At 40.0% G+C, this 16,828-nt stretch overlaps 1 protein-coding gene and 1 pseudogene across 2 annotated transcripts in view; one reads left to right on the top strand and one right to left on the bottom strand.

Annotated features, from left to right (window-relative positions):
- Nucleotides 1–16,828, top strand: part of TRIM24 (tripartite motif containing 24) — a 125,821-nt gene that overhangs the window by 28,247 nt on the left and 80,746 nt on the right. For both annotated transcript variants that reach the window (XM_017880394.1, XM_017880393.1), the window contains exon 2: nt 15,651–15,769. In XM_017880394.1, the coding sequence (XP_017735883.1) occupies nt 15,651–15,769 (119 nt within the window). The remainder of the gene's footprint in view (nt 1–15,650; nt 15,770–16,828) is intronic.
- LOC108534835 (40S ribosomal protein S3a-like) lies at nt 1,505–2,311 on the bottom strand (annotated as a pseudogene).

The raw sequence follows: 16,828 nt of genomic DNA, 5'->3' as shown, positions 1-16,828 counted from the left end.
TATATATTTAGGATAGTTAGCTCTTCTTGTTGAATTGATCCCTTTGTCATTACGTAATGACCTTCTTCTCTTTTGGTCTTTGTTGGTTTAAAGTCTGTTTAATCAGAGACTAGGATTGCAACCCCTGCTTTTTTTTGCTTTCTATTTGCTTGGTAGATCTTCCTCCATCCCTTTATTTTGAGCCTATGTGTGTCTCTGCTCGTGAGATGGGTCTTCTGATTATAGCACACTGATGGGTCTTGACTCTATCCAATTTGCCAGTCTGTGTCTTTTAATTGGGGCAGTTAGCCCATTTACATTTAAGGTTAATATTGTTATGTGTGAATTTGATCCTGTCATTTGATGTTAGCTGGTTATTTTGCCCGTTAGTTGATGCAGTTTCTTCCTGGCATCGATGGTCATTACAATTTGGCATGTTTTTGCAGTGGCTAGTACTGGTTGTTGTTTCCATGTTTAGTGCTTCCTTTAGGAGCTCTTGTAAGGCAGGCCTGGTGGTGACAGAATCTCTCAGCATTTGCTTGTTTGTAAGGGATTTTATTTCTCCTTCACCTATGAAGCTTAGTTTGACTGGATATGAAATTCTGGGTTGAAAATTCTTTTCTTTAAGAGTATTGAATATTGGCCCCCACTCTCTTCTGGCTTATAGAGTTTCTGCCGAGAGATCTGCTGTTAGTCTGATGGAGTTCCCTTTGTGGGTAACCTGACCTTTTTCTCTGGCTGCCCTTAACATTTTTTCCTTCATTTCAACCTTGGTGAATCTGATAATTATGTGTCTTGATGTTGCTCTTCTCGAGGAGTATCTTTGTGGTGTTCTCTGTATTTCCTGAATTTGAATGTTGGCCTGCCTTGCTAGGTTGGGGAAGTTCTACTGGATAATATCCTGAAGAGTGTTTTCCAGCTTAGTTCCATTCTCCCCATCACTTTCAGGTACACCAGTCAAACGTAGATTTGGTCTTTTCACATAGTCGCATAGTTCTTGGAGGCTTTGTTCGTTTCTTTTTACTTTTTTCTCTAAATTTCTCTTCTCGCTTCATTTCATTAATTTGATCTTCAATCACTGATACCCTTTCTTCCACTTGATTGAATCAGCTGCTGAAGCTTGTGCATGCATCACGTAGTTCTCTTGCCATGGTTTTCAGCTCCATCAGGTCATTTAAGGTCTTCTCTACACTGTTTATTCTAGTTAGCCATTCGTCTAATCTTTTTTCAAGGTTTTTAGCTTCCTTGCGATGGGTTCGAATATCCTCCTTTAGCTCGGAGAAGTTTGTTATTACCGACCTTCTGAAGCCTACTTCTGTCAACTCGTCAAAGTCATTCTCCGTCCAGCGTTGTTCTGTTGCTGGTGAGGAGCTGTGATCTTTTGGAGGAGAAGAGGCGCTCTGATTCTTAGAATTTTCAGCTTTTCTGAGCAGAACTTCTTTACCCATTAAGCAAGAACTCCTCCCTATTGCCCCTTCCTCCTAGCCCCTCGTAACCTCTTTTCTACTTTCACAAATAGAACTTTTTATTTGCCACAATTAGAAAACAGATTATTAGACTGTGGTTCATATCCATCAGCTCATTCAACTTTAGCATGTGTCTCATCCCCAGTGGCTTTTCCAGAACTGCTGCCTTCACTATGAAGCTCCATGAGTTTTTACAATTCAAACCTGGGGTTCTTCAGCATTTTTACTTTTCTACTGAAGACATCTTGGAGAGGATAAATAGATTGGCAAGCCTTTTCTGTGTCTTTTCCAGTGCTATCCGGAATCAGTGTATTGACCACATCTTTCACGTCATTTGTCTGTACCTCTTAGGTCATGATTTCCAGTATCTTCTTCTGGATTTGGCAGACCTGTTGGTGCAGAGCATAAGAGATCTTCTGTATCTGATTGTTGGTTTTTTCATAAAACCAATACAGAACAGATGAAACAAATAATCATCAGTAGTCGTCTTGATGTCAACACGAGCTTCAATCATGGTCTGCCATTTTTTGACCATGGAACACATTTTGTCACGGAGTAAGACCCATGCCATGGAAGTTAAATCAGGCAGCTTTTGGCCTGAACATCTTTGGTAATCAACTTGAATTTTCTAAATGCAACTTCATCATTCTGCAAGTCAACAAGACTTACTTCAAACACATAACCCTTGAGACCATCAGATGCACTTTTTGTTCCTTGAGTTCTGATGACTAGTGTCTTTCCGATATTTCTTGGACATAGCAGGAGTTTTCACATCATAACAATCTTTCTAAGAAAATGGATCAAATACCTTCTTGGCTGCCTTTGCTGCCTTTCGTAAGGCGCTTGTTCTTGACAATCGCTATCATGCTGCTCCTCTTTCCTTCTGTCCTTGTGAGTTTGCCTGTTCTAGAACCTCATACAAATAGAATTATACAATATTTGTCCTTTTCTGGTCTGGCCGATTTCCTTTAGCATAATGTTTTCAAGTTTTATCTATAGTGTAGCACGTATATCAGATTTCACTTCTTATGGGTAGATAATACTCCATTGTAAGGGTATAGCACATTTGATTTACACATTGGTCTTTTAGTGGATATTTAGGCTGTCCACTCTTTAGCTCTTATGAATAATACTGCTATGAACGTCAATGTCCAAGTATCTGTTAGTCCCTGTTTTCAGTTCTTTTTGGGTGTGTAGGAGTAGAATGGCTGTCAGCTTTTTGGTGCACGACCAAACTGTTTACCATAGCAGCTCCACCATTTTGCATCGTGTCAGCAATGCCCAAGAGTTCTAATTTCTCACATCCTGGATAACATTTATTTTTCCTTTAATTTTTTGGATGAAAGCCATCCCCAGTGGGTGTGAAGTGATAAATCTCATTGTGGTTTTGATTTGCATTTCCCAAATGATGTTGAAAATCATTTCATGTGCTTGTTGGTTGCTGTTTTTTTTAATCTTCTTTGGAGAAATGTCGGATAGGCACAGTGGCTCAACACTTATAATCCCAGCTATTTGGGAGTCTGAGGTGGAAGGATCACTTGAGCCCAGCAGTTCAAGACCAGACTGAGCAACATAGGGAGACCCTATCTCTACAAAAATAAAAGTAAAAACATTTAGCCAGGCATGGTGGTACATGCCTGTAGTCCCAGCTACTCAGGAAGCTGAGGCAGGAGGAGCACTTGAGCCCAGGAGGTAGAGGCTGCAGTGAGCTGTGATTGTGTCACTGTTCTCCAGCCTGGGCAACAGGATAAGACTCTGTCTCAAAGAAAAGAAATGTCTATTCAAGTTCTTTACCTATTTTTGAATTTTTGTTGTAAAAGTTTATATATTCTGGATACTAAGCACTTACAAGATACGTGATTTGCAAATATTTTCTCCTATTCTTTGGGTTGTCTTTTTACCCTCTTGATAATGTCCTTTGATGTACTGTAGTTTTAATTTTGGTGACAGAGACATCCTGCAAAGTAGCAGAGTAGGAATCTCTAGGAGTTAATCTTTAACATTGAAACAACCAGCAAGCTGGAAAAAATGACCAGAATCAACTTTCAGTCTGTGGAGCCAGGGGAGTGCTTGATGAAAGGAGAGGCTACTGCTCTTGCAGAATAGTTTGGGGAAAGTCTCAAATGGACTGTGCCAGCCATCAAGAAGCAAAAATAAGCCATCCCTTACAAGTTGGAAAATTACAGTTCTAAAGTTACCACAGTAACAATATCTGAGTTTATCCTGCTTGGAGCTTATTGAGCATCTTGCATGCATAGATTCATGTTCTTCATCAAATTTAGGAAGTTTTTGGGTATTAATTATTCCATATGTCGTTTGCCTCTTTCTCTTCTAGGACTTGTTTCAATGGTTTTCCATAGGTGCCTTAGGTTCTGTTAGTTTTTTCTTTATTTCTTTCATTTTAATCTTCAGACTGGATAAGTTCAATTTTTTTATCTTCAAGTTTGCTGATTCTTCTGCCTGCTCAAATCTACCATTGCACTGCTGTATGAATTTTTCATTTAGCTCTTAGGCTTTTCAGCTTCAGAATTTCTTTTTGGTTCTTTTTTGTAATGTGTGTCTCTTTACTGACATTCCCTGTTTGTTCATACACTCTTCTGATACGCTTTAGCTCTTTGTGCATAGTTTCTTTTCATCATTGAGCATATTTGAGACAGTTGATTTAACATCTTTGACTAGTAGTTTTACTGTCTGGGCTGTCCCAGGGATAGTTTTCTGTCAAATTATTTTTTTCTTATAAACCAGCTATGTGCTTTCTATGATTTATAATTTGTTTGTTGAGAACCAAACAATTTAAGTATTATAATGTGGTGGTAACTCTGGAAAACAGATTCTCCTTCTACTCAGGGATTTATTTTGTTGTTTGTTGAGGTCTAAAGTTGTCTATTAGTATAGTGACTTTTCCAAGCGATTTTTGTGAAGTCTTTGTTCCTTGTTATATGTGTTACTGAAGTTTCTGTCCCATTATCTCTGTATCTGCTTGCAGCCTCTCAGATATTTTAAAATGTCTAGATTTTTAAAAATTAGTGTGCATTCCTTTTTAAATGCTCTGATAAATGTCACCAGAGAAGCCGCCCCAAGCCTAAGGGGGTCAAATGTAGCCAACCATCTCTGCTGATCCTCAGGGAACTGCCATACCAATTAAATCACATCCCAAAATTTTAGAGCACAAAGTCTTTACTGTTCACTATAGCAACAGTGAGCCATTTTAGGAATGCTGTCCCCATGTTGCAGCAGGACTATGGAATGGGTCATGGTAGCTGGTTTATGCATGCCAGTCTCTTACCAAAGATAAGACAGTCACCTTGATAATAACAATAACCTTATCACAGCTGTCTAAAATAGCTATTATTTCCCAATAGTCTAATACAAGTCCATCTTCCATTTTTCCCCTTTTCCCAAAAATGCCCTTTATATCTGTTTATTATTGTTATTATTATTATTATTTTGGAGATGGAGTTTCGCTGTTGTTGCCCAGGCTGGAGTGCAATGGCGTGATCTCAGCTCACTGGAACCTCCGCCTCCTGGGTTCAAGTGATTATCTTGCCTCAGCCTCCCAAGTAGCTGGGATAACAGGCGCCCGCCACCACACCCAGCTAATTTTTGTATTTTTAGTAGAGACGAGGCTTCACCATGTTGGCCAGTCTGGTCTCAAACTCCTGACCTCAGGTGATCTGCCCGCCTCCACCTCCCAAAGTGCTGGGATTACAGGCGTGAGCCACCAAGCCGGGTGTTATTATTTTTTAAATAGAGACAGGATCTCACTATGTTGCCTAGGCTGCTCTTGAACAGCTGTCCTCTAGTGACCCTCCCACCTTGGCCTCCCAAAGTATTAGGATTACAGGCGTGAGCCACCACACCTGGCCATGTTTCTCTTAATCTGGAATTACTTCCATGATTAATATGAGTGGTGACTCATGCCTGTAATCCCAGCACTTTGGGAGGCTGAGGCAGGACCACTTGATGGCAAGAGTTCAAAACCAGCCTGGGCAACATAGCAAGACCCCATCTGTATTTTAAAAAAGAAAAAAAGAAACAACAACAAAAAGAAAGATGTTAAACCTTACAATAAGGAGTGTGTCAACTACAACTATACCAATATAGCTGTTTTTCACCTATCAGGCAAAAATCCAAATGTTTGTTAACATACTCTGTTTGAGACTTTGAGAAACTGGATATTGTTATACATTTCCAATAAGTGCATTTGGTTGTTTCTAACAAAATTGCAGGTTCTTTTATCCTTTGACCCACAAACCCACTTCTAAGAATTTATTTTAAGGGTACATCTGCCACTGGTAAAGTGACATGTAGACAGAGTTATTCACTGAGTCATCATTGTAATAGCAGAAGATGGAAAATAAGCTGTAAAAAAGACTGAGGTACATACAATGTGGGGGGGAAGAATGCAGGTAGATCTGTATTTACTGTTTTGGAGTGATCACCAGGATGTATTGTTAAGTGAAAACAACAACAACAACAACAACAACAAGCTGCAGTACAGTGTTTTTTGCAAGAAGAACTTCTAGGAAAAAGGGGGAAAAACACCCAGATACCAGAAAACACGGCTTAATAAAAATGATTATTTATAGAGAAGGTGAAGTAGGGCAAATGGATTTGAGTGATAAAGATGGAAGAGAAATTTGCTATACTTATTTAATATAGTTTTTTACTTTTGAACCCATGTAAATGTTTTACATATTCAAAAATAAGTTTATATCTAAACAAAAAGTAAACTCTAAAAGTAGTGAACCTACAAAATGTATCAAATTGACAACATAGCAGCATATTGTGGGATTTTATTATTGATTCTGACAGTCTGTTTCAACTAATGCATCTTAGTCTTTAACAATATTTCTGCTGGATTTAGGATTCTAGTTAGGCAATTTTTGCACTTGGAAGACAGCCTTCTACTGTCTTCTGACTTACATTGTAGCTGACCAGAAGTAGGCTAACAGTCCTACTTTTGTCTTTTTTCATGATAATTCATCCTTTTTTCTTTGTATTTAAGACTTCTCTTTGTCTTTGATTTCTGCAGTTTTAGGATGGCGTATTTATTTTCTTTCTTTATTTTTTTTTTTTTACAGTAATGGGGTCTTATTGTGTTGCCCAGGCTAGTCTCAAACTCCTAGCCTCAAGCAATCCTCCTACTTCAGCCTCCCAAAATGTTGCGATTACAGGTATGAGCCACCATGTCCAGTCTAGTGTGATATATTTAGATGTTAGTTTCTTTTTATTCTTCTTGGAAGTCATTGGACTTGGGAATCTTGTAGGCTCTGTTACTTCGCTTCTACAAAATTCTTGCCCATTTTGTTTTCTCTCAGTCCATCCTTTTGAGACTCTGATTAAATGCTTGTTATGTAATCTATATGTATATGTCTGTTTTTGGACTCTATTCTGTTTCATTGTTGATATTTCTCTCCTTTCTCGAATACCACTCTGTTTGAATTACTGTAGCTCTATCCATAGTAAATCTTGAAATCAAGGAGCATAAGTCCTCCAAATTGGGTATTTTTTGAATTGTTATTGCTATTCTCTGCCTTTTGCATTTTCATTAAATTTTAGTGTCAGTTTGTCGGTTACTACAAAAAGATTCCCTGCTGGGATTTTAATTGGGATTGCATTGAATCTTGAGATCAGTTTGGAGACATGGAAAATCTCAACCGTATTGAGTCTACCAATCTAATAATGTTTTTAATGTCTCTATTTAGGTCTTCTTTAATCTTCGTTTTGTGGTTTTTACTCTACATGTCCTGCATATCTTTTGTTAATATTACCCCTATTTTATGTAGCTTTTTTGGGGAATGCTTTAGGACTTTTGCTTATACAGTCACATCACCTGTGAATATAGTTCTTTCTTTCCAATCTGGATTTTTTTTTTTTTAATTGTGTCTTTTTGCACTCACTAAAACAGTTCTGAATAGAAGTGCTAAGAGTGCACATCCTTACTTTCTTCCCAGTGACAGCAGAAAGGATTCTGTATTTCATCATTAAATATATATTAGCTGTAGGTTTTTCAGAGATGGTCTTGATCAGGTTGAAGAAGTTTCCATCTGTTCTTAGGTTCTTGAAAGTTTGTTGTGGATAGGTGAATTTTTCAGATTTTTTCCCCCTTTTAAAATTGTATTTTCTCTAGTAGAGATGAGATCTCACTATGTTACCCAGACTGGTCTTGAATTCCAGGCCTCTGGTGATCCTCTTGGCTCAGCCTCACAAAGCACTGAATTTCAGGCATGAGCCACCGTGCCCAGCCAAAATTTTCAGATTTTTTTCCCAGATATATTGAGATGATCAAATATGGCTTTTCTCCCTTATTTTATTAACATAATAAATTATTTGAATGCTCATCCAACCTTGTATTTCAGGAATAAACCGTACCTAATCATGATGTATATGTATTTTTATGTATTTCTGGGTTTGATTTTCTAGTGTTCTGTTAATGATTTTTTTGTTAATTATGAGAGAGATTGGTCTATAATTTTCTTTTCTTGTAATGACTATCCGAGTTTAGTATCAGGGTAATACTGGCCTCATAAAATAAGGTTGAATTGCCTCTTTTCTGAAGGAGTTTGTTTAGGGATGGTCTTATCTTCTTTAAATGTTGAATATAATTCACCAGTGGAGCCCTTTGGGTCTAGACTTTTCTTCATGGGAAGGTTTTTTGTTTGTTTGGTTTGGTTGGATTTTTTTTGTAGAGAAGGGGTTTCACCATGTTCCACAGGCTGGTCTTGAAATCCTGGGCTCAAGCAATCCTCCCACCACGCCTGATTTTCAATCACAAATTCAATTTTTTTTTTTTTTTTTTGAGAAAGAGTCTTGCTCTGTCGCCCAGGCTGGAGGACAGCGGCTTGAACTCGGCTCACTGCAACCTCCACCTCCCGGGTTCAGTCTCCCTGCCTCAGCCTCCCAAGTAGCTAGGATTCAGGTGCCTACCACCACGTCCAGCTAAGTTTTGTATTTTAGTAGAGACAGGGTTTCACCATGTTGGCCAGGCTGGTCTCGAACTCCTGACCTCAGGTGATCCGTCTGCCTCGGCCTCCCAAAGTGCTAGGATTACCTGTGTGAACCACTGTGCCCAGCCTGTTGATTGGCTTTTGAGACAGTGTCTGGCTCTGCCACCCAGGCTGGAGTGCAGTGGTGCAATCTCAGCTCACTGCAATCTCTGCCTCCAGGGGNTTGCTCTGTCGCCCAGGCTGGAGGACAGCGGCTTGAACTCGGCTCACTGCAACCTCCACCTCCCGGGTTCAGTCTCCCTGCCTCAGCCTCCCAAGTAGCTAGGATTCAGGTGCCTACCACCACGTCCAGCTAAGTTTTGTATTTTTAGTAGAGACAGGGTTTCACCATGTTGGCCAGGCTGGTCTCGAACTCCTGACCTCAGGTGATCCGTCTGCCTCGGCCTCCCAAAGTGCTAGGATTACCTGTGTGAACCACTGTGCCCAGCCTGTTGATTGGCTTTTGAGACAGTGTCTGGCTCTGCCACCCAGGCTGGAGTGCAGTGGTGCAATCTCAGCTCACTGCAATCTCTGCCTCCAGGGGTTAAGCCGTCCTCCCACCTCAGCTTCCCAAGTAGCTGGGACTACAGGCACACACCACCATACCTGGCTAATTTTTTATTTTTATTTTTGTAGAAATGGGGTTTCACCATGTTGTCCAGGCTGGTCTTGAACTTCTGAGCTCAAGTGATCTGCCCGCCTCGGCCGTCTTAAGTGCTGGGATTATAGGCATGAGCCTCTGTGCCTGACTCTGTGTGGTTTATTTTTATTTTTACTTATTTATTCGTGTATTTTTTGAGACAGGGTTGCCTTCTGTCACCCAGGCTGGGGTGCAGTGACGCAATCTTACCTCACTGCAACCTCCATCTCCTGGGCTCAAGCCATCCTCCCACTTCAGCCTCTTGATCCTGTCATTCAACTCACTTGAGTAATTGGGACCACAATCACATGCCACCACACCTGGCTAATTTTTGTTATTATTTTTTTATTTTTTTGAGATGGAGTCTCACTCTGTTGCCCAGGCTGGAGTTCAGTGGTGCGATCTTGGCTTACTGCAGCTTCTCTCCCTCCTGGGTTCAAGCGATCCTCCTGCTTCAGCCTCCTGAGTAGCTGGGATTACAGGCATCCGTCATCATGCCAGGCTAATTTTTGTATTTTTGGTAGCGACAGGGTTTAACCATGTTGGCCAGGCTGGTCTTGAACTCTTGAACTCAAGTGATCCTCCCACTTTGGCCTCCCAAAGTACTGGGGTTATAGGCATGGCCACTGTGCCGGCCCCCGTGTGGGTTTAGTTATAAATTTATTTACACGTTTTATTTTCCTGTATATGTTATATCTTGGTGAATATCTTGTGCATGCTTAAAGAATGTGCCTTCTGCTCACATTGTTTTTTCTTTTTCTTTCTCTCTCTCTCTTTTTTTTTTTTTTTTTTTTCCGAGATAGAGTTTCGCCCAGACTGGAGTGCAGTGGTATGATCTCAGCTCACTGCAACCTCTGCCTCCTGGCTTCAAGCAATTCTCCCTCCTCCTCCCGAGTAGCTGGGATTACAGGCATGTGCCACCATGCCTGGCTAGTTTTGTACTTTTGGTAGAGATGGGGTTTGACCAGCCTGGTCTTCAGCTCCTGACCTCAGGTGATCCTTCTGCCTTGGCCTCCCAAAGTGTTTTTAAATGTCAGTTGGATCAGGTTTGATTCTTTTGTTCAAGTCTTCTATATGTTTACTGATTTTTCTGTCTACTGCTCTATTGATTTCTGAGAGGAGAGAGTTGAAATCAACAAATGGAATGCGGATTTGTCGGTTTTTTTTTTTTTAGCTGTATCAATTTCTACATTATTTTTTCAGAAGCTCTATTAATTAGATGCATATGCATTTAGGATTATGTCTTCATAAGTTAACCCCTTTATCATTACTCAATGTTCTCACTTTATCTCTTGTAAATAGTCCTTGTTCTGATGTCTGCTTTGTCTGAGAGCATTATTAAGTCCTCCTGGTTTCATATTATGAAGGATGTTCACTGTGTACTAGTTACCATTTTAGCTCGCTATATCTTGGGCTGCATTTTTACTACTTGCCTGAGTCCAGTGAGTCAAAACATTCATAAGCAGAACAACTTACATGAAGCCCAGTTTTATTACCCACAGATGGGCAGCAAGGGACAGGAGAAGCCTAGCATTCATTGCAAATCAGTCCCTCAAGGCTTGGGAAAGCTGCCCAGAGTGGATGGTCTGTGGACCACAGCTAGGGGACCCAGGAAAGAAGGTTTATGTCTCAAGGGCAACATGATTCACTGGGCTAAAGATTAGAGGACATCCTGTTTGAGGGTGGAGGGAATGACAGGGACAGAAACTGAGGCTCTTCCAACCAGCTCCTCCTTGTCTCAGGATGCTTCATTCCCAGCATGTTATACAGTTACACAGAGGTGTGGGGCAGAGCAGGGAACTGGCTTGATTCAAAGCCACCTGGAGCACTGCCCTGTACATATGCTTATTGTTTGAATGTGTACCTGTTAGCATCCTGTTTTTCTTTTTTTTTTTTTCCTTTAACCTCTCTCTGTATATTTGAAGTAGATGTCTTGTAGATAGCATTTACTTGTTTTTTGGTTTTTTGCTATTTATGTATGTAGGAGTCAAAACCATTAGTGGTATTGACAGGACCACGGACAGCACTATTCGGCTTTATATATATATCTTCTCCCTTGTCTGCCGTGGATGTTGGAATAAAGTTGCCGGATTGGTGGTGATCCATCTCATGCTTCTGTCATTTAACTCACTTGTGTTGTGATCTACTGTGTGTAATAAGAGACTTTAAATCCACGTACATCTCTTTTGTGGAGCTGGGCAGTCAAAGAAGTGCGAGCCATTCCTAGCACATAATGTCAAAACATAAGCCCTGCATTATGCTTAGGTTTAGAAACTAAAACTTCACAGAAAGGAGATAACAAATCATATTCACATCTCAAAACCCAAAAGCTTGAAACATTTCATTTGTAGAAAAAAGGAATAAGAGGCCAGGTGTGGTGGGTTATGCGTGTAATCCCAGCACTCTGGGAGGCTGAGATAGGCGGATTGCTTGAGTCCAGGAGTTTGAGACCATCCTGGACAACATAGTGAAACTGTCTCTACTAAAAATACAAAACAATTAGTGGAGTGTGGTGGCACAGGCCTGTAGTCCCAGCTACTCAGGAGGCTGAGGTGGGAGATTCACCTGAGCCTGAGATGTGGAGGCTGCAATGAGCCAAGATCATGTCATTGCATTCCAGCTTGGGCAACCAGAGTGAGACCGTCTCTCCCCGCACCCCAAAAAAAAAAGGAAAAAAAAAGAAATAAGGCCAGGCACCATGGCTTATGCCTGTAATCCCAGCACTTTGGGAGGCCAAGACAGGAGGATCCCTTGAGCCCAGGAGTTTGAGAGCAGCCTGGGCAATATAGTGAGACCCTGTCTGTTCATAAAAAATAAAATTATCCAGGCGTGGTGGTGCAATTTTGGCAATTTTATTGTATAAATATCATAGGGTATACTTACACAAACCTATATGGTATAGCCTACTCCACACCAGGAGAATATGGTACAGCCTGTTATTCCTAGGCTACAAATCTGTACAGCATGTTACTGTACTGAATACTGTAGTGTTCATCTGTAACACAATGGTATTTGTACATCTAAACATATCTAAAACCTAGAAAAATACAGTGTAAAAGATAAACAACAAAGGTACGCCTGTATAGAGCACTTATGAGTGGTGCTTGAAGGACTGGAATTTGCTCTGGGTGAGTCAGGTAGTGAGTGATGAGTGCATATGAAGGGGGCCTAGAACATTATGTACTTTTATATGACTGGCAGCTCAGTAGGCTTGTTTATACCAGCATCACCCTAACCACATGAGTAATGCATTGCACTTACAATATTATCAATATTACCACAGCTTTCACTAGGTGATAGGAATTTTTCAGCTCCATTTTATTTTTATTTATTTTATTTTATTTTTTTGAGATGGAGTCTCACTCTGTTGCCCAGGCTGGAGTGCAGTGGTGCGATCTCGGCTCATTGCAACCTCTGCCTCCTGGATTCAAGCAATTCTCCTGCCTCAGCCTCCCGAGTAGCTGGGACTACAGGCACAAGCCACTGAACTCGGCCAATTTTTGTATTTTTAGTGGAGACAGGGTTTCCTCATGTTGACCAGGCTGGTCTTGAACTCCTGACCTCAAGTGATCCACCCACCTCAGCTTCCCAAATTGCTGGGATTACAGATATGAGCCACCACACCTGGCCTTCAGCTTCATTATAATTTTATGATACCACTGACATATATGTGATCCATTGTTGGCTAAAAAAATGTTATGCAGTGGCCAAGCGAGGTGGCTCACGCCTGTAATCCCAGTACTTTGGGAGGCTGAGATGGACAGATCACGAGGTCAGAAGATCAAGATCATCCTGACTAACATGGTGAAGCCCCATCTCTACTAAAAATACAAAAACTTAGCCAGGCATGGTGGCGGGTGCCTGTAGTCCCAGCTACTTGGGAGGCTGAGGCAGGAGAATCACTTGAACCAGGTAGGCAGAGGTTGCAGTGAGCCAAGATCGCACCACTGCACTCCAGCCTGGATGACAGAGTGAGACTGTCTCAAAAACAAACAACAAACAACAACAACAACAAAAAACCCGTCATGTCATGCAGCTCATGATTGTATTTACTGTGTAATATGTAGTGCTTTGTTTTTCTATTACTGAAAAAAAGATACACCTGGGGCTTGAGAATGAAATTCTGGTAGAGATGTAAATTTGGGATTTACTAACATTTGGTTTCAATTGTTCCTTATTAGGCAGAGGTATATCCATGACTCAGAATTTATTTGTAGCCTTAGAGATCATACTTTGAGGGAGTCAGTGTAGATGAGATTGTGCTGGTCCTCATTTACCTGATTCAGAAAGAGCCAGATATTGTCATCTGATTTTAGTTGGACAGTACAGGGCTTACTGCCCAGATTTACCAGGTACCAACCTAGGCTAGACTTGTTCTGTGCATTTACTCATATGAAATCCTTACAATAATCCTGCCTCAGAGTTGTTCTAATGGAAGTGGAATATCGAGCACAATAACTAGAACACAGCAAGTTCTCAACAGGATAACTATCATCATGATTATCACGTATTACTGTTTTACAGAAGACGAAACAGAGGCTCAAAAAGATTGATTAGGAGTTACAGAGCAATCAAGGCTGGGCACAGTAGATCACGAGGTCAGGAGTTCGAGACCACCCTGACCAACATCATGAAACCCCGTCTCTACTAAAAATACAGAAATTAGCCAGGGATGGTGACGCATGCCTGTAATCCCAGCTACTCAGGAGGCTGAGGCAGGAGACTCGCTTGAACCAGAGAGGCAGAGGTTGCAGTGAGCCAAGATTGCACCATTGTACTCCAGCCTGGGTGACAGAATGAGACTCCGTCTCAAAAAAAAAAAAAAAAAAAAAAAAAAGGAGTTACAGAGCAATCAATGAAGAGGGCTGATCTAGATCTTGTACCGTTTTAAAGTCTATGCTGTATCTCCATTTTAATACTTACCATGTAGAGTGTGCACATGACATGTCATTAGTGGTTGTGTGACCACAGGCCAGTCATAGCACCCAGTTTCCTCATCTGTAAAATGGGGGTAACACTTAATGTTTTATATAGAATGTCTAGAGTTCTTAGCTGTGTGAAGCTGGAGGCATAATGAAAATTAGGTTTACTCCATCTTTCGTTTCTCTGAAATGCATTGTGACATCTTTCCAGATTTTAAGTATTAATTCTTTGCCAATACTGTGTGTTTGGATAGATCTTCCAGCTTGAGGCTTGTCTTCTCATTTTGTTCATGGTAATATTTTCACTAGCTATAGTTCTGTAACAAAGAACTGTAACAAAGGTGGCTATATTAATCTTTCCCTTATAGCTCTTGCTTTTTGTATCTTGCTTAAATATTTATTCCAATAAATTTGTACTCCAAGGTCACAAAGATATTCTCTTACATTTTCTTGTGAAAGTTTTATAGTTGTTAATCTACTCAAAATAGTTTTGTTTTTTTTTTTGGATCAGATAAAGTAGGGATCTAATTTCATTCCCCACCCCCAATAATAGTTCCAGCAACATGAAAAGTTCATCCCTTTTCCCACTGATTTCTAGTGAACATCTGATATATATAAAGTGTACATTTATGTAAGCCTTACAAAATATCACACCATTTTAATTGTTATAGTTTTATAGTAGGTATTATTAGTTGGGAGGCGTGTCCCCTCAGCTTGTCAAAATTCTATGGAAATTTCCTTTGGGATTGTTACTAGAGCTGCATTGAATCTATAGATACGGTTGTGGGAGCATTGGTATCTTTACCGTCATGAACGTGCTTTCTTCATGATTTAGATATTTTAAAATGTTTTTAAATATAGCTTAATATTTTCCTGCACAATAACCTTCACAATCTTTTAAAATTTATTTCTGAGTACTTAATGCATTTTTGTTGCTATTGTAAAAAAATTTTTTTTAATTAAATTTTTGTTTGTTATTTGTTTATACAAATGAAATTGGCCTTTGGATTACTTTGTGTTTGTTCTTATGCATTTCATTAAAAAATCTATCTGGGAACCTTACTGCAGTCTTCCATAGTATAAATTATATGGCATCAAGTTTATATTACAGTTTTAACTTGTTTGTCATTATTTATTGTTTTACCAAGCACTATGAAAGACTATTATTTTTTGTTCAAAGGAATACTATTTGCATTTGTTAAAAGGAAATGATGTTTCACAATCTCTGTGGAGATCTTAAACAAAAGGAGCATGTCTCTGTTCTACTTCCAGAAATCCTCATTTTGTAGATCTAGAGAAAACCTGAGCTCCTTGTTCTTTTGAAAATCTCCCATATGGTTCTGTACATTTCTGTTGGAAAACCACTGCTAGAGAAGTTGCTAAACAGTAAAAGCATTTAGCCCATGGTGATGTGGGGGAAGGGAGTCATTTCATTTAAAATTATGAAGAATTTATGTATCGTTTAGTATTTCATGTGGGATGTATAGATAAAATCAGCATATTTACATAGACAATTATTTTTAAGTGACAGCAGGTATGAATTTAAAAAGAATGGACATTGAAAAAGAACAAAGTCACAGTTTGAATGGGATGTGTTGGTTAAGTACTCAGTATATTTGTATTAAAACTTAGAATATAATTTTGTTTTTCCCAGTTGGAGTCATTCGATGCCCCGTTTGCAGCCAAGAATGTGCAGAGAGACACATCATAGATAACTTTTTTGTGAAGGACACTACCGAGGTTCCCAGCAGTACAGTAGAAAAGTCAAATCAGGTAAGTGTATTACATCTTGAACCTTTTGCCAGCTCTTTTTTTTTTTTTTTTTTGAGACGGAGTCTCAACTCTGTCGCCCAGGCTGGAGTACAGTTGGCGCAATCGCTGCTCACTGCAAGCTCCGCCCCCCAGGTTCATGCCATTCTTCTGCCTCAGCCTCCCAAGTAGCTGGGACTACAGGCGCCCGCCACCACGCCTGGCTAATTTTTTGTGTTTTTAGTAGAGATGGGGTTTCACTGTTTTAGCCAGGATGGTCTCGATCTCCTGACCTCGTGATCCGCCTGCCTTGACCTTCCAAAGTGCTGGGATTACAGGCGTGAGTCACCACGCCCAGCCTCTTTTTTTTTAATTTTTTAGATTGAGATGGAGTCTTGCACTGTTCCCCAGGCTGAAGGACAGTGGTACGATCTTGGCTCACTTCCACCTCCTCCTCCTGGGTTCGAGTGCTTCTCTCATCTCAGCCTCATGAGTAGCTGGGATTACAGGCGTGCGCCACCATGCCCGGCAAATTTTTGTATTTTTAGTAGACATGGCATTTCACTATGTTGGCCATAGTGGTCTCGAACTCCTGACCTCGAGTAATCCACTCACCTCGGCCTCTCAAAGTGTTGGGATTATAGGTGTGAGCCACCATGCCTAGCCTCTTTTGCCAACTATTGATGAGGCAACCTAAAATGCTGGAGGTCTTTAAACTAAAAGGAGCCAAACATTAGATAATTGATCTATAAAATTATATAACATGTTAAAAGGAATATAAAGAATAATGAATAATTCACCTTAAGAAATTAAACAGTCAAACAGGGACAATCCAGAAACTCTTGATTGCATACCCACATTCCAATCTCCTCCAGAGAAACCATTATTCTATATTTGACATTATTTCATTTCTTTGTACTTTTACTGTGTATTGACAATGAGATTTTTATTTCAAGCGCAGTTTTTCACTTTTTTTCTATTTTAATGATAAGCTCTATAATGAAACATATGAAAGACACCATGTCTTTGATCAGTAAGGTTTTACATTTTAAGAAAGCCTTCTTTCTACATGGTGTTACTTTG

The sequence above is a fragment of the Rhinopithecus bieti genome, unplaced genomic scaffold, assembly GCF_001698545.2.
Source record: "Rhinopithecus bieti isolate Rb0 unplaced genomic scaffold, ASM169854v2 scaffold_11401, whole genome shotgun sequence".
NCBI classification, from domain to species: domain Eukaryota; kingdom Metazoa; phylum Chordata; class Mammalia; order Primates; family Cercopithecidae; genus Rhinopithecus; species Rhinopithecus bieti.
The sequence above is the reverse complement of the archived record's forward strand: the minus strand, read 5'-3'. Positions and strand labels throughout refer to the sequence as shown.